General features: G+C 35.8%; 3 protein-coding genes across 3 annotated transcripts; 1 reads left to right on the top strand and 2 right to left on the bottom strand.

Annotated features, from left to right (window-relative positions):
* Positions 1-41: 41 nt before the first annotated feature.
* Positions 42-16932, bottom strand: LOC126372245 (protein phosphatase PTC7 homolog). The gene is made up of 5 exons (XM_050017930.1): positions 16441-16932; positions 15430-15609; positions 11813-12011; positions 2517-2776; positions 42-1773 (listed from the first exon to the last, which is right to left on the bottom strand). The coding sequence occupies exons 1-5, from the start codon at positions 16667-16669 to the stop codon at positions 1724-1726; spliced, it is 918 nt and encodes a 305-aa protein (XP_049873887.1). The 5' UTR covers positions 16670-16932; the 3' UTR covers positions 42-1723.
* A 1675-nt stretch (positions 16933-18607) lies between these two features.
* On the top strand, positions 18608-23770 carry LOC126372220 (AP-2 complex subunit alpha). Its single transcript, XM_050017883.1, has one exon. The coding sequence runs from the start codon at positions 18840-18842 to the stop codon at positions 21630-21632; it is 2793 nt and encodes a 930-aa protein (XP_049873840.1). The 5' UTR covers positions 18608-18839; the 3' UTR covers positions 21633-23770.
* On the bottom strand, positions 23505-27929 carry LOC126372247 (uncharacterized). The gene is made up of 6 exons (XM_050017932.1): positions 27785-27929; positions 27374-27613; positions 27024-27205; positions 26546-26690; positions 25684-25880; positions 23505-23964 (listed from the first exon to the last, which is right to left on the bottom strand). Exons 1-6 carry the CDS (start codon positions 27806-27808, stop codon positions 23910-23912), a joined length of 843 nt encoding a protein of 280 aa, XP_049873889.1. The 5' UTR covers positions 27809-27929; the 3' UTR covers positions 23505-23909.
* Between the last annotated feature and the right edge of the window lie 37 nt (positions 27930-27966).

The following is a 27966-nucleotide window of genomic DNA, read 5'->3' as shown; positions in this document are numbered from 1 at the left end:
TCGCCAGGTGTACTTATCAATCACAAATCAAACTTCAAATATCATAATCAGCATGTTTATTTCTAACTTTTTCACTTCACACAAGTTATTTAGAGCGAATCGAAATTTGGTTATTCGTTACTTTTGACAAAATGCGTTCGCTAAAAATAGTTTAGAAAGTAGTAAATGATGATCAGTGATGAATGGCATTGATTGGAAAAGTAGTTTTACTGTCACAGCACTCACAGCACAGAACGAATACAGATACAATGTAACAACAAAACTAGTAAGTCAACTCAATATAATGGTGCTAATCAATGTACATTAAATATTTCCGTCAACAGCCACGAGAAAGCGTTGCTATGCAATGATTACTCAAAGGATGAAAATTAAGAAAAATTATCACAATATTTAATTACATAGAAAATGTACAAAAAGAAATAAAAATTGTTACAGAGAACCATTAATCGTGATTGGTATGAAACATTGCTTTGTAACATTCATTATATCTACAGTAACAACAAGAACAGTAAAACTATATCAGTCTTCATTCAAACATCGAAACATTCACACTCAATTGCAGCTGTCACTGACTCAGATTCTCATAATCATTGATCACACTAAACGTGAGGTGTCCATACATAAAACGCTCCCAAATAAACCAGTTACAAAAATCACTAAAACATCAGACGTCCAAGATATAAGCCGAGCATTATCAATTTCATGATCTGTGGCTCTATGTATAATGCTTGCGCACAGTACACAATATGAAACACTTTGCGTTGTTCTATCAAAGCATGTTCCGATTACGTACCTAATTAACAATCACAAAATCATATAATAATGATAGATAAAAATTAGCGCGACAGGATATGATAGCGATCGAGAGCAGTTATGCGCCGTTCCCGGGAATGTTTCCAAAGTGGGAATGTGCCTCTTTAATTGGCTACTCGACAGTTGTAACAATGAAATATTATGTCGGATACAATAGTTTAATATTTAATGATAATTATCCAATAGCTTTTTTTATTAAGGTCATTTTTATCTACTTACTTTATTTTTTACAAAATAAGGATCGATTTTTTTTATCTATGTATTACAAGTTTCGAAACACGGGCGGCCATGATTGAGCCTCGTGTGACGTCACTGGGCAGAATGTCCCGTCACCAATCGTTTTCGCGCGAAATTTGAAATTAATAAAGAAAAATGTTTTTTTCTATTACATAAACTTTTTCGAGAAAATAAAATATTTTAACAGGTATAAAATAAGCGTCTGTATTTTTAAAAATACTTATCCGAAAACTGTCAAGTAGCCAATAGTAAGGGCACTGGCTGATTTTCTTTTTCAAATTGGCCTTTCTTGTAGTCTGGCCTTATCTGCCTAAAGGTTAGGTTAGGTAATAAAGCTCTTTTTACATAAGTTTTGCGCCTTTTTACTTCCGAGATCATTCCCAAAGTGGGAACATTCCCGGGAACAGCACACCACTGGTCGAGACCGGCGGCTATTCCGGGATGACCAACAGATCACATGTTCAGAATCATTACGAACCATTAATTTGCTAATAATTGATAATTTAGATAATCTAACTCTAGTATTCAGAATATGATACTACGCAATCAAAAGTCGACCGATTTATGAAGTTTTTGGTGTCGTTGTTTGTATTTGTAAACACTAATTCTACTAATTTTGTATGTCTTGAACAAAACGAGTGCCTAAAATCTACATAAATCACAATAGGACATTTCATAGCGCTACAATTGCGAGTAGCACCGTTATGTCGTCTGGTTTACCTCCTGAAACAAAAACAACTTCATCAGTTTCTTGAAACAACAATTAGCTTACAATAAAGACATCCTTTAAACGTCTGAAATATTTCACTAACATACGACAAAAGCATTTTTACATAACAAAGATCAAAAGGATGAAAGAATATTCGTCTTGAATTATCGCAAATTGCTTTTAAAGACAACCTTGACAGTCAAGAAACCGTCAAAATAAAAAATACAAATCTTCACCGCAGGAGATGCATTAACTAAACACTTGTCCTTTAAGACAGGTTTTACCTAGTTTAGGCACCAGCCTCTTCTCAAAAATTGTATGCACAAACCAAATGTCTTTTGTTAAGTGAGAGCTTATAAAGGGTTAAAAAGGCCACATAGAAGCAGTTCATCTAAAAAGCAATATTGCAATAGGCTAATTTCCAATTAGTCAAATCAGTTACTTTTTACTAAACATCAAAAAGCACACGTTGACGTCATAGAAAAAGGTGATAAAATGTTTAACTTATTATTACGTTTTTATTGATTAAAATTCATAAATAAGTTAAATAGATAAAAAATAAATGTTTTTCGTTAGTTTTAGATCTGTCTTTATTTAGTAATCAGAATTTCATCATTTATGTTGAACCTAGTACACTACCCAATTTGACATTTGCGCATATAAAAGTAAGTGAGTAATGTCAAAAAATGACAATGTCAATACTGGATTTTTAAATGAATTGCTTTAATGTGGCCTGTTTAATTTGGCCAGAACTTACCTATAGCGTCTATGCCGTTCTGGCGCGCGCTTTTAGCGAAGGGCGACATATAGCAGCCGTCGAAGGACAGGTTTCGCGCCATCCACGCGATAGAGTTAGCAACCGCTTGCAGGCGCTGGGCGTCCCCCGCGAGCCCCTGCGCGCGCCTCATCTCTGCCACCAGTACGGGCTCTGGCACGTTGTCAAACACTCCGTCTGTCGCTACCAGGATCACATCGCCGCATTCCACTGGGAATTCTGACGTCTCCGCCGATTCTGGCCTGGAAAAATGATTTGTTTGTGTTAGATTTCTTGTTGATAACTAATTTGAAAAATAAGTACCAATTAACTTCCAAATAAAATGAATACGCTTTTTTGATTGACGCATTAATGCTATACTCCATGATTCTGGGGCCTTTGGCGGCTCCATATGACACTAGGATTGATGAGGTCCGTTATTGATCTCACAACCCAAACGAGAGATAAATACGGAAGGTGAGTGTAGGGTATTTTCTAGCAATATGATTCTATAGTATAGAATCTATACAGTCTGATTCAAATATCAAGCAACAATTAATTTGATATATGCTTCTGCCATTACATTATATTTTTGAATAATTATGTACCCGAGGAATTAGAAAATAGGTAATTATCACGTTAACTCTGGAGAGTGCCATCTATATTATTTTTGCGGAATGCAGATTGGAAAGTTCCACAGTGATATCTCTCGCACCGTCACTGGATGGGGACTGTACATTTATTTAATACCTATTGTAATTCCACAGGATATTATTTAAACCAACAGTCATGTCGATAGGTTTGGTAACTTCTACTTCTACATTCCTTTTACAATTACCCTCGTAAAACTTTTCCTCGTATTTGTCATATGGATGTTGGTTTCGTGTGCAATAAATTGTATTTATTTTATTTGATAGAAAAAACATTTTATTTAGATAGACGTCTTAAGGCCCTCGTCAACTAATAGTAGTCGGTTTAAAATCCATCATGTGGTAATTAACACACATTCATTTGGCATCAAATAAGGAAAGCTGCGATGAGAAAATCTGAATATTAACATTATAATAGGTACTAAAACACGCCATGACAAGACACAATTTATTGCATCTTTTTCTCAGTTTTAGTTCTGCCTTAGCAGAAAAACACCGGCAATATTTCAAGTTTTATGTATTGACGGGTAGGGTGTGAGAATTTATGTAAATACTACGATTGTCTCAAAAATAAAAGCTGTTCCTTGTTGCGAATTGTTGGATATCGACGCCTGTTCATACTCTACAAGCATCCCATAGGATATGGGGGATTGCTTATTTATTTTTGTAGGCGCTAATTTGAAGTTGTCCCTCCCTCCACAACCCCTTCCACTTGTACTTTACATTTCTCTGGAATAGACGTTCATTCCACGCCAATTTTATCTTTATTTCTAATACTGTATCTACTCGTAATTTGACAAAGAACACTAAATCATCCAGGACATGTTGTAGATATCAACTTGCAAGTTGGGATAACGTATCACCGTAGTCTGCCTACCCCAATATGGTTATGGGCATGATTTTGTGCATATGTATGATAACTGATATGTAATCACTCGTGTTCTCTTGTCTTTTACCAACATCAGCAAACTAAATTAATTGAACTATCAAGATTTATTACCTAGACTAGATAAACTAATACACTTCTAATATATTAAGCGTATTATTTTGGTACATAATTTTAATTGAGATTGTATAATAATAACATAACTGATAAGTGATAAAAATAGATATAATGTTGGAGAAGAAACCTGTCATGTTTATTTGTACCAACAAAAAGGCTAGTGTGTATAAATATTGGCAAGAACCAATAAACTAACACGAGATCTAATAAACACAAATAAACTAATTATATCGGATGTTAATTAACTTAATGTTTTATTATTATTATTACGAATCAGCAGGAATTTATCTCATTGACGTCCCAGATTGTCTGACTTTTAACTTGTACAGCAGTACAAAATCGTATTGAGAAAATGTTATGTTACTTCAAAATTCAAGAAATTCAAGACTTTCTTTTTGATTACACTGAATATTATCTTTCTGTGTAAATTAAGAGCTGCAGAAAGAGCAGGCAAGAACTATAGGTACCTTGTCCGTTTGTTTTAAGATGCTTTGAGAAAATTAAGATTGAATGAAATGCATAAAACAATAATGAGAATTTTACCAAAATTCAAATTGTTTAATACATTTAGATAGATTATCTCACGTCCGTAATCCCAAAGCCAAAAGTAATCGAAAGACAACTCGCACCCACTTATGACTCGTCCAAAATCTTTCAAGTCCTAAATTAATTTAAAAAAATGAAAAATATCAATGGGTTCGCCTCCTATGACATGGAACTATAATATAGCAGGCGAGGTGTGAGTGTACTATACACATTTGCCTACCCCTTCGGGGATACACGCGTAATGCAATGTTATTATTTTATTTATTTATGTTATGTTAAAATGATAAAAATATGAATTTGTAAGACTTTAGAGTATCTTCTTCCGTGCCATAGATCTGATTTGAATGCTAAACAGTACCCGGTTGTCACTGTTAACTTGTTATCGAGGACAGAGAAACCGAAGCTAAAGCGAGCCAGTAAAGCGTAAATTGATAAAATTACCGCCGCACGACCCGACGTCATTTGGAGACAATTCGAGGTCGAATCACCGGTAAATCTTTGAATTGCGAAAGCTCTCGTGTCACTTTCATATTTTGTGTATTTACCCAGTATTTCAGAAGTTGAAAATTATTTCGTCTCTTATTTCAGTCAATGTCCTTTTCTTTAGCTACCAGTGGCGTATAAAACGGGAAAACAATAGGTATCGGAATTGGAATCATGGAATAAATCTATTTCAACGAGGTATCTGATAACTGTGTGTGTTTTCTAGGCGTCCTATGTGTGAGTATAATACATGTATACAAACAAACAAATGTGTTTGGTTCTCAAGTCTGAACGGAGCACGTGAGGTTACCGCTGGCAAATATCCAATGAGCTAAAAATTCTAATATTAGTGCATGCAGAAATACAACTGAGATTGTGGAATGAGCACATGACTGAGGCAAAAGGGAAATTTGTTTTTCATATTCGCAGGCGGTCTTGTGACTATGACTCGGTGTTGAAACGACACACATTGTGGGTAATAACCGTGTAGACACTGTCCACAGGAAAAATATTGGTGTGATGCTCCATGGCCGGAAAGTGTAATGGAGTAGAGTTTCCGCACTTTTATCTATGTCGTTATTGCTTAATTACATACTATTACATAAACTGCCTATATACGTCCCACTGCTGGGCACAGGCCTCCCCTCAATCAACCGGAGGGGGGTTACATAATTACATACTATAATCTCTTAGTATAGAACTCATGGTGGCCCGGCTCGGGAAAAGTACTCCCTGGCCGGACCCCATTTAACATTCATTTTCTTTTGTTTAATATAATACCGAATGTTTTAATGTACTTTTTATTTCTTGGTGTACACGTGAGGTAGATTCGTTAAATTTTAATTATATAATTAGAAATTGAGTAGCATCACACAAAATATCGAGTCAATGGTGTCGATTCGGGCAACCACCAACTTAATTTGACAGCAATAAAAATACACGAAGACTACACGTTTAAAAGATAGCGTGAACTTTTCGCGACATTTATTTTCATAACAATACAATCGTGTCTCAATATCGTAGTGTTTAAAGCAATTGGCTACGTACATTGTAACATACTTTGTCTCTAATCGTAAGAGCTACACAGAATAGCGACATTACGTATTGAATAGGCACTTGTTACATAATATTATTATTTATTTATATTATTTATATTCATGACCATGGAACAAATCTTAGCTAAACAGTTAAACATAACTTATATTTTATGTTAATAAGCCTTCATTCAGGACCTATACTTTTTGTATATTATGTAGATGTCGCAGTATAATTGTACAATCCGGCATTTAACGAAACAGCTAGACTTTTTCAAAAAGTTGACTGTAAATTCACACTACATAGATATTGACAGAAATACGCCCCATATTGTTTAGAGCCGAATCATTGAAGGCATTGAATAAGTAATTGAAATCAATTGTTCTGCTTTTTAGATTAGAGCGCTTGTTCTCTCTTGTTTATATGGAAAAATCCGTCATTGTTTTGTATAGTACTACTTACGTGATGTTTCTTTTATTGACAAAGCTATTCACTGGCATATGTGACTGAGACAGTAAGGTGATATTTTTAGAACGTCTTCAACATATTATTTTGGTGTTAATTATATTGGAGGAGCTCCTACACATGCCTTGTCATCTAGTAGTAGTAGAGTAGTGTATAGAAATTATGCTAAGTCAGACCGGAGGAATAAAAAATTCTATACGTACATTATTATGACTAACTACTCGAGCTATTAGGTACTAATTTAGAAGCTTCCAACTACACTGCAATGGGGCAGCGCCGTTTCAATGAGGGGCGGAGCCTAGTAGGACGTGAATGGACCGTTTAGGTCCATTAGTACCGAAATTACCGCGATAAATACTTAATGTACGCGGAAACATACCATATTGTTTTATTTAACAGCTTATACACGTCGCACTGCAGGTCTAAACAATAATTGTCTTTATAACTCCTTTCTATCGTCAAATGGAAACATAATGATGTAAGAAAATCACCTGACGACGAGAGACAGATGTTACGTCCATAAATAACACATTGGAAATACAATACACACGACTTTTTACAGTTCCCATAATTAGAATGAATTTAAATAAAATGTGTTTGGCGCGAACCCAATTCAATCTCTAACGTAAACAAACGTGACGCAGACATCTTTTAATTTTTTTTAAATTTCGGTATTTTAAATGTTAGCGAAACAGATGTTTGAATTCTACAAAAATAAATAAAACAATAGATTTTTTCTTCCATTGCGATTCCCTGCTAAGAACACTTTAAAATCACAATTTTTCTTCTATAATTTACGTGCTCATATATTTATTTATGTATACATATTATGAAAGTGATTAACTAAGTTTTGACGGGTTTTGATATGAATATACATAATTATATACGTAGAGCACTCACTACTGAAATCTGCCGCTGAACTTTGTTTCAACAAAATACAAACAATCTGATAGCGAACTAGTTTTATATATTATGTGACATAGTTTTTTTCCAATTTGTTATTCAATATTAGCAAAATATTTTTTTTCCTATTTTAACATTTTCAACTGTATATGAAAGGAATAGGAGCTACGTACATTTTTCTCCTAAACATTTTGTTATCTGCTAGTACTGTTAAAGTAGGTAGTTATATATATCTATATTTATAGGTGTGTCAAAAATGATATCATCAATTTAGGTGAAAATGAAAACAAGATAGTGTGATATCTTCGCACGAGATTTATATTATCTAGGTGAACACGATTCTTATACCATATTATTTTTCTGACATACATTGACTTGCATAGTATAGAACCCCGAGTATAATGTTTACTCATTATCTATGTTGAATTAACCTTTTGCTTTGAGTTGTAACATCTTCCTTAACTGATAATGACGCAATTGCGATATCAAAAAATGTTATCAACGGCCAAATAAAAACTCGGCAAGCTATGTTTTCAGAGGCTGTAAGTAAACAACCCAAGTGTCCAAAGTCCAGATTGCGATGTCCTTGCGAAAGTTAGAACTAGAACAGCCCGGATACTTCATTCAAAAATCCCTCTCTTACTCTGTACCGCCTTACCCTGGGCGTGCGAGCGAGACGGACAGTGCGCGCGCGGTCCTTAACGGCTTAAATAGATGAAATCACCCCCATCAGGTGCTGAATTAAATGAAGCTCGCTTCAAGCTCGTATCCGTGCAGGACGGAGTGTCCTTTCTGCCCTAGGTATCCATCCTGTTTTACGTCGTAGATTTCTTAGCAGTCGGGTAAAATATTTTTTCCAAGCAAGTAAATTACCTACCTGCGTAAAAAACTTTGTTTTTGGCTCTGTTTAAGAGTTCATTAAAATAACGACGTCGAATGAGGCGACAAACATGTCGATTCTAGATGACATACACAGATGAAATGATGTCTACAGTTATGATCAATACAAATATTGAAACAAATTACCTAGCAGGTAGCTAGTAACTAAAACTAGTAATGAAAATTAAATAATAATAATTTAACCAGAACACTTTATTGTTGACAATATTTTATATACAAATTGCATACTATTTAAGTCAACATTAAGGAGGAAAACCAACAAATATGTAGGTACTTATCTAACATAAAAAGCCTTAAGAAGCTTGCTTAATAACGTCTGCGGAGTCCGAGGTTAAGATCGGTTAAAACTGGTTATTCATTGGTTATTAGTTATAACTTAAAGTGTGTAAGTGCTTTATATAAAGTAATTAATGGAAACAAAATTAGGTAATTTAAAAAAGGCAAGGCTGTCATATGCACAAATGAAGCGGCGACAGCAATCGAAGAAAAATTGCATTCACACCTTTTTGACCAAAAATCCGTTATCTTTGATGGGGTGCCAGCCGAAAGCAAGTATGCATTTGTGTTAGTACGTCTACAGCGGAATTTGCAATGCCAACTGTACGTACATACATAAACTCATGCCTCTTTCCTACCTAGTAAACAGACTTCCCAACCAGACAACTAACAACAACCAACCAACGTATGGTTTGATTAAAAAACACTGTGCTTCATTTTCATAGATTTCTAATTAATTAATGGATATTAGACCTTTTCTCCGTGCCACCTATCAAACAGAAGCGACGGCTGTAACCGAAGCGAAATTGCATGAAATTAAAAGAGTTTTTTGTCCATTACATGCCGTTAGTTCCTAGTAGCTTGGACGGCGCCGGCGCCGGTCAAGCGACTTTTTTAGTTTCCTCCACGAAAAGGAAGTTAAAACTACACGCTAATACTCTTATTATCCACTTTACACGTCTAAAAATGCTGCTACATTGCTGGTATAAAATGTTTACTATACCGAATTTACTGCGACCAACGTGAACGTAGAGAAGAACTTATTTTAGAATAAATCGCAATGAGGTTACGTTCGATGACTTTCCAAGTTACGTTCGCCAAAATCAATATAAATGGCATTGTACACCTAACGTGATAATAACCCATTTTCTCATCACGCGGGTACATAATTATTCCAAATAACAATGTAATAGCAGAAGCATATAGAAATAATTGTTGCTTGATATTTGGATCACATTATGTATACTTTTTATTATTACACTTTATCATTGATCAGAATAATAGTGGATGGAAGATGTAATTGTCCCAGGGTATAATAAAATGGTTCATCATTTATACCCAAAATCATAGATAAATAAGCAAAATTAAAAATTTTGAAAAAAACCCACGACTGTATATAAATCTCATGGAAAAAGAATAAAATGACTTAAAACCCCCGACTTAACCCAATTATTATGTAACGAAATATTATAATAGACTTAAAAATACTTTCTAAATAAGAGTTGATATCTCGAGAAATCGATAATAGATATACTAAGTAACTAAAGAATAAATATGGATGTTTACAGATTTTTCCTAACGTGTCTGTTTCTCGAAGATATACTTAAATGTAGGGATAATAATTTTACCATAATACATAACCGAGGAATATCCGTCGGGGGCTGCCATTAACCCAGCAGATGCATAATTATGTCTGATATCCATGAAATTACAAGGGTAAAAAACGGAGGAAAATGTGTACAGCGCCATCTAAGTATTTGTTTTTGAGGAACGTAGCCTGGAAAGTCTCTCATTTCGTAAAATAGCCTATTAAACGTGAGACTACTAGTTACAGGTTACTCCATACGAATCGGAAAACGAGTATAAAAATATTCTTTGACAAACAAAAAAATCTGGAAATCGAACCCAGGGCTATTGGGGTTTATTGGAGATCGAGATGTTAACTTCAATATAACAGAGCTCGTCAAATAACTTTACCTACATTAATAATAACTTCATAGGTACGTAAATTTATTAATTGTCGCTTTTTACAACCGGACAAACTCATCGGATATTGGAAAATACCTACTTAATGAAATTCACACATCACTAATTTTAAGATCCACGCTCTTGTCGGTGTAGCATTCCTCACCATGCTACTTTTTAAGAAAAATAGGGCAGTGGTTTCCCTCTTGCTTTCTGCCCCGTAGTACTCTGTCTGACGCAAGTGGGAAGGCGCCCAGAGTAAAATGAAATTATATTACGAACATATTCCTGACAAATTTTCTATGTATAAATAACATTTGAATACCCATTTAGTTGTCAGAATAAAGTGGTAATTTATAGCTTTATAACCCGAGTCCTTGAGCATCCCAATTACGAAGCGGCTGCGAACTAATGCTTAGCTAGTTTCAGCTGGTAAAAACGTAGTAGGGACCGACTAGTGCGGTAATTTATTGTGTGTAACGGGGACCAATTGATGCATTTTGTGACTTATTTAGTTCTGCATACATGAATGACCATGAAATGTACTCACGTACGACGGGATGAGGTCAGAATTGATTTTATAAATGACATGATTCTATAGTAATTTGTTAATTCCTATGACTGTTCGTCAGTAGGTACGTAATTACAGTCTTCACAGCAAATAAAGAATATTGAAAATACCTATTACTATATTAACATGTTACGCATCTATTTCAGATCATTCCGTTTAGGTAAGTTATGGGTAGGTACCAAGCAACTTATCAGAGAGGTCCACTATCTTTATATTAGATAGACGATTTTTTTACCATAAAATTTCAAAGAGGACATAAACATAGCTAGGGAGGAGTCTTCCGAGACGTCTGTCTACCCCTTCATGGATATTAACAGGGTGTTAGTGACATCGTAAGGAAAACTTTGACGGGTGATTCAGACCATGATTCTGAGTTGATATCAAGCGGAAATTTTCGTCGCAAAAATAATTAAATAAAAAAACAAAAGTTTTCATAAAATTTCCGAGAAGAAATTCCAATTGTTATCAACTCAGAATGATGATGTGAATCATCCTCCGCAGTATTCGGTACGATGTCACTAACACCCAGTATATGCGTTATGCTATGTTATGTGTTGTGATATATTCTTTGGCGTTAGAAAGGCCGGCTTTAGACATGCTTGGTTTAGAGTACATGGTTCTCCTGACCTGGCCTTTATTTATTATTTATTTAACAGTTTATTGTACACAGAACAGGATATAAAACAATCCTTTCTTTTAAACATCCTAGATCTGATTGGGTTTTTAATATCTATTTTTAATTTAGTGCAATAAGGCGTTTGGTGTTGTAAGAATAACTCACCTATCACTAAGCACGTTCCTGTCGTGCCCAGGAGGTGGTAGGCTCAGTTGGTAGGGGGTGTTGAAGTAGTGTTGCTGCTCGTGGGATCGGTGCACCACGCGGCCGCCTCGCACCACCATGTAGCCGCTGTCTCCGATGTTGGCGGCGCGCATCACGCTCTCCGTCCTATCCAGGATCATCACGCACGCAGTGCTGCTACCTGTTGGAGGAATCATAGGCATAGAATAAAAATAAAATACGTTAAAAAGAAAAAAAGATAAGATACATTTACTTCTTTCACCCAAAGGGTGCCGACCACTAACCAGCGACCGAAACTACCCTACTAATCAGGAATTTCTGCCAGTTACTGTCCTATTATGTTATATGTGCAATAAAGAATGATTGATTGAGATAAATATAATACTACGTATAGACGGTAACTCCCCGCCCGCACCAATTCGTACCGGGCGCAAACCTCACCCCCTCTGGGTCTTACTTTAGTCTTAAATGTTCGCTCGCACTTACGCGTTACGCAGCACACGTTAAGAATACGATTTTTGTGTAGATTGTAAGGGGTGTGTGACATGTCAAAATGGTGATGATGAAAGTATCGTATAAGGTACTACGCCTTTCGCGTGTCCAAGGCTGTTTACAATATCAAGAGCGCTACCCAAACACACTACAAGTGTATGTCTTAAACACACAAACAATATGACGACAGTAATCTCTATCGAGGTTGGCAGAGCCACGAGTTACCTTATAATAGTCATAATATAACACGCAACTTACCTACTATTGATGTTATATATATAAGTACTCTTGAACAGGGCTTACAGAATAGCAGTGACGAATGATAATGTTCAGATACTTCAATAATTAATATTATTTGAAAGTAATAGGGCTCGAACCGATGCAGTCCAAATGGCCACTACGACCTAGCAAAATCAATTGTGCCCAAGTCCCTACATTCAAAAATCCTATTCCAGACCGATCCGTTCGATTAGATCCATCGTCTTTTTGGGAAGATACTCCATGACCTCCATTGGAATGGGGATCCATTATGTAGCACCCCAGTGCTATGCTATGCTATGTGTATGAGGGCCTCACAGATGCATAGCAGGTGTAATGGCATCTCATCCTCCTTTAAACGGAATCTGCATAAAGGGGACTCGGCCAGCTCTATTCTATGTAGCTGCTTGTTGAGTCTGATATGCCCCGTGAGGGCCCTTATAACTTCTATAATTAACTTCCATTGTTTTCAAACATTAAAATGGCACATAGCTAATTACGGACTTTTCATTACGAACCATAAAAAAACCAATATCCCATATTTCCTGCCGAGAACCCCGGGGACAAACAGTTTTCGTTACCTTCTAAGATTATTAAACGTTAGGGGTCGCTACCCCTACCTACTCGCTATCGCAATCACAAACATGCAAAGTCCCAACATTCATAAATCTTTATCTATCTTTATACCTACATACGTAGATCTCAAATTAAGGACTGGTGCGTCTAGCACTGTTTTTGTGACTCATAGGTACGTTCCGGTTTATTGGATTATTCCTGTGCAATGCAGTTTGCAATATAGGGATCATTAACTCTATTCTTTGCGATGATATACGCGAAGGAAACAAATGAGTTATGACATGAATATGTGTGTATAGGTAAAATGGGTTCCGCGAAACCTAGGAGTCCATAGAAAAGTTCTTAATTAAATAACAGTGACTTTGATTTCATATAGTGTTTTATAAAATAAAAGGTAGGTAGGTATGGGGGTTTCGTTATCTTGAAAGTTTGGGAACCTCTAGTAACAACACAATACCTACATGAGATTGTGTAGGTATTCGACTTTGTGCGCCATTTGGGCGCCCATAATGAAACCCCTCTTTGGTAGGCAAGTAAAGTACGTCTTCAAGCGGTTTTCAAGACAACATGGACACTGCTGTAAAAATCGTCTAAATATTGAAGATATTGAACACTACGAATGAATGAAGTTTATTTACTCTCCAATGCAAAAATAAAGACAACATATCTGTCTAAACAATCGTCATCTATGAGATTAAAATTGACAAGATTAACAGACAACTGACACAATATCAAGGTGATATGAAAAAGGAAAAGGGAGTGTGTAAACACCTATAGCCACTTGAAGCGCTAAGGAGTTCCCCTGAGCGAATGGCGACTGTATTCGACATTGACGATACATGCGCAAGCTGTCTAGATTGCTATATTACGAGACTGTAATGGCTACCAGTCTAAAGTCCAGTCATTACGTAGGACTCAATCAAAGGGCAAATTCTTAAATTAAACTCGCCTTGAATAAGGGATCACATTTTTTAAGATTTGATGAACGTATTTTTCGACTTGAGAATTGGGTAGGGTACCTACTAGGTTCAAGATAAATTACGAAATTCAAAGACAGATATAGAAGTAACGAAAAACATTTTCTTTTTTCTATTTAACTTATTTATGAATTTTATTCTGTGCTATTTCATACAAATTCCACAGTAATATTGTGATATGACGTTTAGTAAAAAGTAACTGATTTGACTAGTTGGAAAATAGCCTATTTGATCACGAAGTAGGTAAGGTACCTACGTATTCCGTAGAGTATCAAAATTACCATTCAGTGATAGGTAATTATGTGATGGGTTCCGTAGGTAACATAATTATTTATATAAATATAAAACCACAGTCAAATGCTAAAAGTTGTTAAAGTTATTTGCACGCTATGTCGCGTTATATTGAATTGATTCACGACATGATAGTTACCTACCTACCTAAATAATACAGTCAAGAGTATGCAAAGTCTAAGGGTCACAACACAAGCTTAAAAATGTTTAAAAAACATGTTTAACAATATTATCCATAAAGGTGAACAAATTAGTCCAACACATAAATGTTTAATTAAAGTATAATGAACTTTATACCCAATTACTTATAAGGTGACATCAGGACGTTTTAAAGTTAAATAATTGAATGAGACATGATATTATTATATGCATAATATATTCATATATTACATAATGACTACTACTCAGGTACTTAATGACTGTAGGAACATAAGTAATTTTTATCAGATTTAAAGCATAATCATAATCCTTTTTTTTACAAAAATAGTCAACAACCTTTAATTTTTCGCAAAGTAACACCATCCTTTGTCCATATAAAACATAACATGCTGCATAAATGGGCAAAGGTAAAATAAGTATTGTTGAAGAGGTGCCTACAAAAAATATGAGTGCAAAGCTCATCAGAGTTGAATTGAGATGAGTTGTCTTAAGAATGAATTTATTGTACTAGTATACTGAAGTGAACAATACCTACTAAGAATTGTTTTACCTTCAGGAATCTTATCTTTTTATTATTTATTTTTTCTTATATTTTTTTATCTCTGAAGATGTTTTTTTTTTAGTGTTAATATGCATTACATATGTATTGATTTCCACACTCATAAATTGTATTGGGGTCGGCAGAGCTACAAAAAAATAAGCAATAAATAGGCTGTGTTATATTATTATGATAGGTTCCCTAGTAATTATTATAAGAGTATATATTAACAACTTAGTATTAACTGTCCCTTATTCCATTTTACTTAAAAAAAATTGTACCTATACCTAGTAGAAAAAAGTCTTTACCTAAAATTGGTTTCTTATGTTCCAGTAGTTCATAGTAGGACTTGGCCAGGAGGTCACCAGGCTCAGAGAGCTTGAAGTGGCCCATCTGAACAAGCCGCTCACACATCCTCATGAGATACGAGGAGAACTCGCCCGGATCAATGCCGTACGCACGCCAGCCTCCCACGCCATCTGCGACTCCTATGGTAAAGGAACATGAGCTCAATAAATGTGATGTGTTGTTGTTAGTTGTGTATTGGGAAGGACAGACCTATTTCTGTTTCTGTCAATTAGGTGCATTATTATTTGGAAATACAGTGAAACTTGCTTAAGTGGGATCTAGATAAGTGAGAATCCTCTGTAGCGGGGACATGCTGGGGTCCCGATTTTTTACACCAAATTAGCTCTATTATAAGTAACCTCTTTAAATGGGATTTATCCATATGTTAAGTAAATGGGGCAGAGTGTACCTCTTCTTAAAATTATAGTTAGGTAAACAGTATATTTTTGAAACTGACCTCTGTAACTGGAATAACAACAATTGGTTACCTCTCTAACTGGGATTATATTACAGGTAATATTGTAGGATTGTAAAAAAATAAAACTAATATTTTATTGAATTGAAATTGAATAATTAAACCCCTGGAACTGAAATTACCACTATTCCCACCTCTATTATTGGGTCCGTCATTAAATAAGGCAGGTACTTGCTTATTTATAACTACATATCTGAGACACTAGGTAAATGTAATAAGTAAGACAAAGTTACCACTCCCCTGAAATCACAGTTAACCAGGTTACACTATTAGGTTTAAAGCATAAAGGATCAATGTTATTAGTTCATCTTTAACTTTGTTATGTGTAGGAAATTACACAACAACAATTTATTTGCAATTAACTTGTTCACCCATTATTATCCCCCTAACAAAAGAACATTCACCAATTTATCCATCCACTATTGTAGTTACTGAACAGGTGGAACAGAACATCCTACGTTTTACAAATCACGGAAAAACACCCCAATTCACTTACCGATAACATCCGCATTGTTGAAGTTGGTGGAGAACCATGCGTCGTCCCCAAATTGTCCTTTACGTGTCCTACCATTTGCAATGTCTTTGGGAAAACCACATACCACGGAAACTAAATATGGATGTTTCTTGTTTGTTACATTCAATTCAGCAGCACTCGAAATACTCGCAAGTCCATTTCGTATAGCACGTGATAGCACTCTGCCTGTCCAGAATATAGACTGCATCATTCATTAGTTGTTTTGTACTTTGACACCAGCCATTCACAATCGAACAACTGATAATGACACCATGGTTATGAGAAACACACACAGCATACACAATATTGAAACTTGGATTTTAACATTAAACCTGAGAATTATTTTGGATTACATTGGTCTTGTGACCCCACAAGCACAACCATAACCAACAACCAATCCAACCAATAATCATGAATGACAGGTCCTCACTGCGCAAACAACCTCTCTCCTCTTTCACTCGCGCCTCGCGCACATTTGACAAACAGGAATGAATGAAAGAATGAAATGAGTTGTTACCTTCGTACACGGGGAAACTGGTCTTTGGGGAAACTCAAAAGACGTTCCCCAATAAAAATATAGATGGCGCTGTACGCTGCTTCCTTCTTTCTGATTATGAAATCAGATCAGGATTTCAGACATGATTGCATTATTTTTTCATTAAAAATGTTGAGAAGTAAGAAAATGGTATAAATTAAGATGATAAAAATTAAGACATTATATAAATGATGACCATCTTCCATTATTATCTTGATCAAAATAAAGTTTTTTTTACGTGACTTATTGTAGATTTGCCGCAGACGGCATTAACTACTTGGCCGGACAAATGGGGAGCGCTGAAAGCTCTCACCCTGTACAACGTTTCAGACTACAGGTCTGAGGGTGCCCAGTTGGGATCGAACCTCGGCTCAGGGCGTCATCTGAGAGGAAAAATATTTGAAAGGATTAATCGACCCTAGCGGGTCGATAGCGATAAGCGCTGATTGAGGGAAGTCGTTGACCACCCTGGCGGGGTCAGTATCGGGGTCCTGTCAAAATAAAGAGAAGCAATTTATGTAACAATAATTCTCAAATCTGATCCAAATATTAAGCAATATTTATTTTTATGTATGTCTTTGTCATTACATTTTTTGAGGTTCTTTCTGTCCGTCTGTATGTCAAGATATATATGTCAAAAGTAACGTCCCTTTTTCTCGGGAACGCGTTGAGGTATCAAGTTGAAATGAATATCTAATAGATACTTATGTCTTGGAACTCTGCGATCTCTTGAAGCTGTAAAATATAATATTATATAATAATAATAATAAAATTGAAGGAAAAATCTAAAAAACGTATTGTTCTATCACAAAAAAAAACTTATTTGCAGTTCGTAAACTAATGGGAGATTTTCCAGGCTACATTCCTCAAGTAGACTATATATTATGGCGCTGTTCAGTGTTGCCTTCGAAATCTGTACAGCGCCATCTATATTTTTTTCGGAGTACGTAGTCTGGAAAGTCCATCATTGCGACTTATATCGATGTATGGACACAATAGTTATTTAACGGCAAAGCCAAAGTTTCCTCGGAACCGATTTTTTATTTTGTTGTACTTATGTATATATTTTATTACAGCATTGTGCCCGCTAGTCGCGTCGCGAGTGAATAGTTAGTAACGCTTTTTTAACTAATAGCGTCGTGTGCGAGCTTGTATTCAAAAGGTAAGAGCGGTGAATTGACGAAAAAAATATTAATTTGAGTTTGAGTTAGTTAATTTTTAGCATCCCCGTGTGCGACGGCGGATAGCGATAAACGAAACATTTCAAAATCTAATTTTATTTATTTTCAATAGTAACATTGGTTTTTCAAATGTCACCATCTAGAGCCCTCATTGGTTACATATGACGAAGAAATTTCTGATTGGTCATGTTTTTGGTGTGGCCATTGATAGTCATAGAAATAGATCGCGAAGCGCTGTATTACGAGAAAAAAAGTTAAAGTTAAAACGTGTTTCCTGATAAGTAATGTAATTTTATCAAATTTTATAATAATATATACAAATTTTACAATAAATATTGATCTATATATGAAATAATTTTATATGAATAAATAAAGGTCTTTTGTTTTGTCAACTTTGCATTCGTTCGATATTGATCCATAAACAACGAGTTCAATAGTCCATCTGACGTTTCAATTTCATAGATTTATGGGCAAGGGAAGGCGTTGTAGAAGAAAGCTCATCCTCCAATAGTTTTGATGACGGCCGCTAATTGATTTACTGCAATTGGAAGTTGATTTACTAACGTTCCGTCGTCCCAGGTAGTATTAAATACCCTGGAAGTGGTTTTTGTTTGAAAGTGTAAAGAAAAGGCATAAAACTGGTGTTCGACAAGTCACTTGGCAATATGCCTGCCGTCAGGGGAGATGGAATGCGAGGACTCGCAGTCTTCATATCAGACATAAGAAACTGTAAAAGTAAAGAAGCGGAGATTAAAAGAATCAATAAGGAGCTCGCCAACATAAGAAGCAAGTTCAAAGGTGACAAAACTCTTGATGGCTATCAGAAGAAAAAGTATGTGTGTAAGCTCCTGTTTATTTTCCTGTTGGGCCATGACATCGACTTCGGTCATATGGAGGCGGTCAACTTGCTGTCCTCTAATAAATATTCCGAGAAACAAATTGGATACTTGTTTATTTCTGTGCTGGTGAACACCAATAGTGACCTTATCAAGCTCATCATCCAGAGCATCAAGAATGACCTGCAGTCACGTAACCCAATCCACGTAAACCTTGCTCTGCAGTGCATTGCCAACATTGGCAGTAAGGATATGGCAGAAGCCTTTGGAACAGAGATTCCTAAACTTCTTGTATCTGGAGATACCATGGATGTTGTGAAACAATCAGCTGCTCTGTGTCTACTGAGATTGTTCCGTAAGTCCCCAGAAATCATCCCTGGAGGTGAGTGGACATCAAGAATTATTCATCTTCTCAATGACCCTCATATGGGTGTAGTGACTGCTGCCACCTCACTTATTGATGCTTTGGTAAAGAAGAACCCTGAGGAATATAAGGGATGTGTGACACTTGCTGTTGCACGATTGAGCAGGATTGTGACTGCTAGTTATACTGACCTGCAAGATTACACATACTATTTTGTGCCAGCACCATGGCTTTCAGTAAAATTATTACGTTTGCTGCAGAACTATACTCCACCCTCTGAGGAACCTGGTGTTAGAGGGCGTCTTTCTGAATGTTTGGAAACAATCTTTAACAAAGCCCAAGAACCTCCCAAGTCAAAGAAAGTTCAGCACTCTAATGCTAAAAATGCTGTTTTGTTTGAAGCAATAAGTTTAATCATTCACAATGATAGTGAACCTAACTTACTGGTTCGTGCATGCAACCAGTTAGGTCAGTTCCTAAGCAACAGGGAGACAAATCTACGCTACTTAGCTCTTGAATCCATGTGCCATCTTGCTACTTCAGAGTTTTCACATGAAGCTGTCAAAAAGCACCAAGAGGTGGTCATACTATCCATGAAAATGGAAAAAGATGTATCAGTCAGACAACAAGCTGTGGATTTGTTGTATGCTATGTGTGACAAAACTAATGCTGAAGAAATTGTTCAAGAGATGTTGGCTTATTTGGAAACTGCTGATTATTCTATCAGAGAAGAAATGGTGTTGAAAGTTGCCATACTAGCTGAAAAATATGCAACAGATTTTACTTGGTATGTGGATGTCATACTCAATCTCATTAGAATTGCAGGAGACTATGTGTCTGAAGAAGTGTGGTACAGAGTTATACAGATTGTAATCAACAGAGAAGAAGTCCAAGGCTATGCTGCTAAGACAGTGTTTGAGGCCTTACAAGCTCCTACATGCCATGAAAATATGGTTAAAGTTGGAGGATATATTCTTGGCGAATTTGGTAACTTAATTGCTGGAGATACGCGATCTTCACCTCAAGTTCAGTTTGAGTTGCTTCATTCCAAGTATCATTTGTGCTCTGCTGCCACTAGAGCTTTGTTGTTATCCACATACATTAAACTGGTGAATTTATTCCCTGAGATAAAAAATCGTGTTCAAGAAGTATTTCGTGCTGATTCTAATTTACGCTCTGCTGATGTGGAGCTCCAACAAAGAGCATCTGAATATCTTCAGCTGAGCATTGTAGCCAGTTCTGATGTGTTGGCAACTGTTTTGGAAGAAATGCCTGCATTCCCAGAAAGAGAATCCTCTATTTTGGCTGTGTTGAAAAAGAAAAAGCCTGGCCGTATACCAGATGATGTAAGAGAGTCCAAGAGTCCACAGCCAACAACAGCAGTAACTGCTAATGCTGTACATTCTACTAATAATACTAACAATTCCAGTGCAGATCTTTTGGGATTAGCCACTCCTCCTGGCACTACTGCTCCATCCACTGGAAATGGACTACTTGATGTCCTAGGGGACCTCTACACTACTCCTAAAATTAGTCCAAACACAGTGCAACAAAATAATGCCAAGAAATTTTTGTTCAAAAATAATGGTGTCCTGTTTGAAAATGAGTTAATTCAAATAGGCGTCAAAAGCGAATTCAGACAAAACCTGGGAAGAATTGGATTATTCTATGGAAATAAGACACAATTTCCAATTCAAAATGTTCGTCCAGAACTACACTGGACTGATTTGCACAAACTTAATGTACAGATGAAACCAATGGAACCAGTTTTGGAAGCTGGAGCTCAAATTCAGCAAATGTTAACTGCTGAATGTATTGAAGACTTTGCAGATGCTCCTAGCATGTCTGTATCTTTTGTGTACAATAATGTTCCCCAGAAAATCACAATGAAACTTCCACTTACTTTGAATAAGTTCTTTGAACCCACTGAAATGAATGGGGAGTCTTTCTTTGCAAGATGGAAAAATTTGGGAGGTGAACAACAAAGAGCACAAAAAATATTTAAAGCGCAAGGACCAATTGATATAATGGCAACACGTACAAAGTTAGCAGGATTCGGAATGCAGTTGTTGGATGGGATTGATCCTAACCCAGACAACTTTGTACTAGCTGGAATTGTGCATACCCGAGTTCAACAAGTTGGATGCCTCATGAGATTGGAACCAAACAAACAAGCTCAAATGTTTAGACTTACTGTTAGGTCTAGCAAGGAAAGTGTTTCACAAGAGGTTTGCAATCTTTTAGCTGATCAGTTCTAATATCTAAATATTTTTAAGAAATGACCACATTATATGAACAACATTGTGAGACAATGAATTTGATGTAATAGTTGCCTAGAAGTTCACAGCCACTGTTAGTAGAGATGCTGTATTGCAGTTGCAGCCAATTAGTTGAGTACCTTTATGATACAACACACTTGTGAACTTTGCACTGATACGGTATGAAATATGAAAATCTCCTGTGTACAATTTTGATTTACTTATACATTGCTAATTTTAGTGTTAGGTGTTTTTAACAGATAAATACATTATTTTAGTTCAAAATGTAAATCTAATTCTTCGTGGCAATGAAGATAGTATGAAATAGATATTGTCCTAATTGTTTTTGAAATTGATTTCATAATCTGTTACAGATTCTGTGTTTCAGATTGGTCATTCATTTTGTAAATCATGTTTGCTTCATAAAAACCTCTACTGATATGTAATAAGATTTTTTGTAATAACTGCAGCAAAATGAATGTCATTTGTTTTAAAATAATTATATACATTTTCTTTATTCTTTTTGTTTTTAAGGATGTATATTTGAAGTATGGTATAAACATACCAAAAATATATTGCTTTATTTGTATGATATAGATTTTGATAAATTTTGGCATGGTAATATTTAAAAAGCTTCAATTTCATAGAATTGTTGAAGCTCTGTCTAATATAACTCTCTAATGGATAAAATCTAGTAAATACTATAATACCAAAGTAAATCAATTTGGCTGTTGAAAGTCATCTTTATACATCAGCAATCTAAACTTGAGAACATTGTGTACTACCTACAATACTGGGGTTTCACATAAAGTTAGTGTATTAAGTCGCCATATATTGTTGATCTTCGCTAACTACATATCTTTAAATTGTTGAAAATCATCAACAGTCTTCGGCACTAATAACATTATGTAAAGGCAAAAAGGTCAACAGTTTCACTTATAAAAATTTGTAGTATGTTTATGTGAGATTCAAAATTGTACAGCTGTAGCAATGAGTGTTTGTGACCGTTTCTATATTACTGTTATAGGTAGTTGCATTGCATGTCACAGAGTGTAATCACACGATGATGTGTCAATGGGTGTTATCTATTTGCGAATAAACAGACTTTTCATGCGCTTGAGTAACACTAGTATATAACGACACGAGATAATTACCAGTTTCCCGAGTCGCGGTATTTGTTAGTAAATTCGACTATGGTGTATACGTTAGGCACTGGCAATGGTTATATACTAACGCGTTATTAAGTTTCGTGTAATGTTCCTGTTAATCGTTAAAGTATAGTATCAAAACTTATTTATTCTTTATTATTATTATATAGCTTGGTTAATTCCAATTCTCATCTTATAAAAATTTAATACCTATTGCGAACGTAAAACAACGCTGTATTATGAAAATATGTATCTTGCTTTATATTCGCATACATTCCTTAGGTGACAAATTTATTTTATTTTATTAATCCCAAGGATAATAAATATCCAGTTACTTAGTCCTAATATTGCCCAGTCTAATTACGTTAAAAACCAACATATTAATACGGTAAACGTTGCCTTTAGTTAATTTCGCGAAACTGAAGGTAATGAACTCGTGTAACTACATTATACTTATGATAATCTTCGAAACTACGTTGAATGTACTCATGTATATTATAGAGATTAATCGAAAAATATTGTTTATGTTTTATTTGAGTTTAATTTAGGAATCTCACACATTAGATGATTTATTTTCATAATCTACTATGAAATTAGAACATAGGTTTAGGCAAGTTAGTATTATGGTACTGGACATAAAATGTTGTTATAAATTTATCAGTAGCATGCTAAAGCTTTCGTTGCATGGTAGGTTTGTTAAGAAAAAAAGTAATAATATATCACATTGTTTCACATCCATGTATTTCATCTTGTTGAAGTGTGGTATATCTTATATGTATATTATGAAAGTTACGGAGCAGATTATACAAGCTTATTTGATACATGTACACATCGTGTATTGTGTGTGATTATTATCAAAAATGTACAATATCGCATGAAGTTTGAGTGTGATGCAGAAATAGAGATAGATGTTTGTTCTTGCTTCGACTGTTCGACATCATATTGTAATTGTCTAAATAAATATTTATCCAATACATACATAATATTTAACTTAGCCTTTTATTTGCAATCTCACTATTTAAACATAATATCCGTACATTAACTGTATATTAACGAAGTGTCCTTATATGGTGAATACTGTATGCTAACTAATTTGGAGCAGGCGCCTGAATCTGGCGGGAGGTAACCGCTAGTCAAACCACTCCTCCACATTCGGTGAATTCTCCAAAACGTCATTGGACTCACTGAAACAAAAGTAATATACATTTCAAACACATACTAGTTAACTGCATACGCACAGCCTAGTAACATATTAACGTCTCTACTTGGAATATCGATAAATAAAACAAGTACCTACCCCAAGTGGGCAATTACGCAATTTAGGACGCCTTGTAAGTGACACGACAAATCTATGCCTATTATGGGTCCCGAGTTCCTACTGAATTGAAAACAAGGGCGTTGATTTTGAACACAACATGAGTCGGACTTGCACTTATAAGAAACATTACGTCATTACATTTTTTAAAATAAAACAAGCTAATTTCGTTCCATAAACTCGTACTCGCCAATACCTACAATGATTACTGATTGATTACAGACTAATCGTGTAACTATAGTATAAATGAATTATTTCCATTCCCAAATCATCCAAAAATAATGTCATAGGTGATAACTTATCTCTGCCTACCTCGATAAGGAAAACGGGCGTGAAACTCGTCTATGGATACGCCACTTATCAACTGCCTACCCCGATAAGAATTCTGGCCTGGGTCTCTGTATCGAGGTTGTAGCCACGGTGGGGCAGCAATCCCACCCCGGCAGGCTAGCTCATGCTTGATTTCTAGTAGGTAGCTGAAGTCAATAATTATTACTTATTCAGGTTTATTTTTGCCCAACCGTAAATCGAAACCTGACTATGCCCATGCTGTGTATATAAATATGAAATTGATTGCGAAATGAATACCAATATGCGTAGCGGGGTAGATCGTCGACAACCGGAAGTCAATATCATTACAGTGAACACCAAAATATCCTAGAATAGTTGGTACCTAATTTTGGAAATATCCAGTTAGAACTCACGTAAGTTGGCGATATACAATATTTCTAATTGGATTTTTGCAAGACTTCCGGTGTTCAAATCCACCGTGCGTGACACTGTTTTGTGCCATGATCATGGCTGCACAAAACAGTGTTGCTAACAGTTGCTACTTTGATACTAAGTATAGCCACTAAGCAACACTGTTGGTACTTTTATGTTCACCATAACAAACTTCTACGATGTGCGCGTGATAATAAGGGTGATAACATTCTCAGTTTTTTTTCTTTTAGTCTATGTTTTGGTCGCTGGTTTTTAATGTTACGTAAACATTACGTTTCGTGTATTTTCAGTAATATAATGAAACTAAATTGCTGCTTAACTAGAGCACGTCGTAGACCTCAACTGGGATGATACATGACCTATCACTGTACAGTAAACATATATATGTACATATATATATATATATAAGTCTACCAATTTCAACAGGGATTTAATGAAGTATCTCCAATAACAGCTGTCAGTATACTATGATATGATGTCTCTTTTGCACTAGACTAGGTTGTATAATACTTTCCTGTCTGTGCTGAGATTCTAGTCAAGCAATTTTTAATGGAATATAGATACCCACTGTAGTTTTAAGTACCGGCCCTTCACGTAAAGGCGGCCGATTAAGCGCTTATCGCTGTTAGCCCACTAGGGTTGACACATTGTTTCAAATATAATCCTCTCAGACGACGACGCCTTGAGCCGAGGTTCGCTTCCATCTGGAAACCCTCAGGCCTGTTGTCTTAAATTTTGTACCTGGAGTGCCCATAGCGCTCATTTATCCGGCCAATTAATTAATGCCGTTTTAGGCAAATAAATCTACAATAACTCACGTCAAAAAAAGTTTCAAGTAATATAGAAGTGTATCTATACCACTAACCTGTCGAGGGAGGGGTCGTTGCTGAACATCTCAGTGGGCACGGTGGGCGGAGCGCGCTCGGGCAGCAGCTCGAGGTAGGAATGCCGCGACTGCAGGTGCCGCTCCACCTCCTCGGGCGTCATGTGCCCGTCGTGCGCCGGCAGCCCGAGCCCCAGGCCTAGCCCCGGCGACGCCTTCGCCATACCCGCGCTCGCGTGCTGCTCGGGTTGAGAGTTTTAATTTAGCAGAAGAATAGGTTTATGAATACAATAATATAGAGAGATGTAGATGATACTAACATAAAGCTGAAAGAAGAAAGCATTATTTATAATTTCTTTATTGTTTTATCTTATGGTTAACTTACAAGTTAATCAAATCAAATATACTTAGTTAATCTATTACTTGAAATATTAAATTATTTAATTAAAGCATAACGGAGACCTTCTGCTTGTCACAGACAAGCGCCATCTAGCGAAAACGGGATGTAACAATTTAGCTAGCTGGCCACATATTTTATCATAAAACAAAAGAAAAACAATAGAAACAAAAATGGAGTAGCAAGAACGACGCCGTTTTATTTTTCCCGCTCCTTATATTCATTTATACAACCCAAATATATCCATATTATTTACCTATTTCTTCACTGCTCAAATTGATAATTTTTAGCTACTATAAATTAGGTTCCAAGAAAGTTACCCATATAGAAGATTGGTTATAAATGTGTGATGCATGAAAGTGTAGGTAAAAGAGTAAGATAATAATATACCTTAGTCTTATTTTAGTAATAAAAACAAAGCTGTGAGCCCAGTGGTGGGAGGAACACAATAGCTATATTTACTTACCATTGTTGGCAAGTATACAAAATGAAAGTATAATGTTATACCAGTATTCTCTCATTGCCCGGATGGCTGATGTTGGGCTGTTTCTTGGGGACCACTGCTCTTTTCCTCTTGACAGCCCCAGGCCCTTTGTTCACTGATGATGGCGTAGACATGTTCTGGTGGGAGGTACCACTCTCCAGTTTCTTGCTGAAGAAGTAAATACACTTAAATATCACACTCTAATAGAAAAATAATAATAACACCAAATACTAAATAAACAATGCTTGCATAAAAGTTGTAGACTGAAAATGTGATTTCTACACTTTGAGATAAAGGACAACAAAGCTGATCTGGTGGAAAGATCATTAACATTAATTGCAAAGGATTATGATACAAACATTCATAACATAAGTTTATGGTACCTACGCTTTGCTTCCTGTCCACGTGGCGCCTGGCCAGCCAAGAGACATACACGCCTGTTATTTTATATTTACATGACATGAATATGATATCATACACCTAAACAACAGAAGAGCTTACCGTTTAGTATCAGGTCGTTGATAATCAGTATCATCAGAAGACTCTGTGTCTTCGCTTTCAGAAGTTGTACTTTCTCCCTTCTCATACTGTAAGAGCCGGTCTAGGAGGAAGCTCCGATCTCTAGACACCTTCAGTAATCTCTTTTGACTAGATCTAAGTGCATCTTGGAAGCATTCGTTTTCCTGAAACATTCATATTTGTAGGAAGTTTCTGGTGATAAACTATATAACCAAATAAAAAATATATAATATGGGGTTTTACTTGTAAAGCCTGTGTAGTATTTATTGTTAAAATAAAAGTGCCACCTATCAGAAACTATATTATATTTATGTTATAGGTTCGTTACGTACGTATATGAGGTATTTGAGTTTCTTCTTTAAGGCAAGATATTGCGCCCGGTAGTTGGGTTCAGGTTCGGGTTCGCTGCTCTCTTCGCTCGAATAATCTTTCTTAATCTCACGAGGACGCTGAGGTTCCGGCGGAGGGTTAGGATTCGCACTCCCGCTTGTAGCAGCCGCAGCTGCAGCCGCCGCCGCTTCATTCGCCTGCATGTTGGCTATAGAGCGACAATACCACCCGTCCAGCATTTTCTATAAAACGCAATATCTTTGAGCACCCAAAGACACAATGTTTTCCAAACTTTTAATACAAAACAGATGAAAAATAACACAAAATTTAAATTGGAAATTCGAACAATATCTCTCCCGCCCGCCAGTTATGTTTTATTAAATAAATACAAAAGCAGTTACTGATTTTGTTACCTTTGTATATTGTTCTGACGCCATTGTATGTATTTGGCTTTAATATCTTACAAAGTTATTAAATTGAGAATATTTTATATTAATTATTTCCAAATTGTCGCTTGTTTATGTCCGAATGACAGTTTTTTTGACAGATATAGTGATGTAATCTTAAATATCGATATTGTGATGAAGAAAATTAA

The sequence above is a fragment of the Pectinophora gossypiella genome, chromosome 13 (genome assembly GCF_024362695.1).
Source record: "Pectinophora gossypiella chromosome 13, ilPecGoss1.1, whole genome shotgun sequence".
Classification (NCBI taxonomy): domain Eukaryota; kingdom Metazoa; phylum Arthropoda; class Insecta; order Lepidoptera; family Gelechiidae; genus Pectinophora; species Pectinophora gossypiella.
Note: the sequence above shows the minus strand (reverse complement) of the source record. Positions and strands in the feature narration are given on the sequence as shown.

Coding starts and splice junctions, on each gene's coding strand:
- LOC126372245 (XM_050017930.1), bottom strand. CDS start 16,669: ATGATGCAGTCTATATTCTGGACAGGCAGAGTGCTATCACGTGCTATA. Junction 2,777..11,812: donor AGGAACGTGCTTAGTGATAG/GTGAGTTATTCT, acceptor TCATTTTTCCAG/GCCAGAATCGGCGGAGACGT. Junction 1,774..2,516: donor GAACGGCATAGACGCTATAG/GTAAGTTCTGGC, acceptor TTTTTGTTTCAG/GAGGTAAACCAGACGACATA.
- LOC126372220 (XM_050017883.1), top strand. CDS start 18,840: ATGCCTGCCGTCAGGGGAGATGGAATGCGAGGACTCGCAGTCTTCATA.
- LOC126372247 (XM_050017932.1), bottom strand. CDS start 27,808: ATGGCGTCAGAACAATATACAAAG. Junction 25,881..26,545: donor CGGGCAATGAGAGAATACTG/GTATAACATTAT, acceptor CAACCCGAGCAG/CACGCGAGCGCGGGTATGGC. Junction 23,965..25,683: donor AACGACCCCTCCCTCGACAG/GTTAGTGGTATA, acceptor CTTTTGTTTCAG/TGAGTCCAATGACGTTTTGG.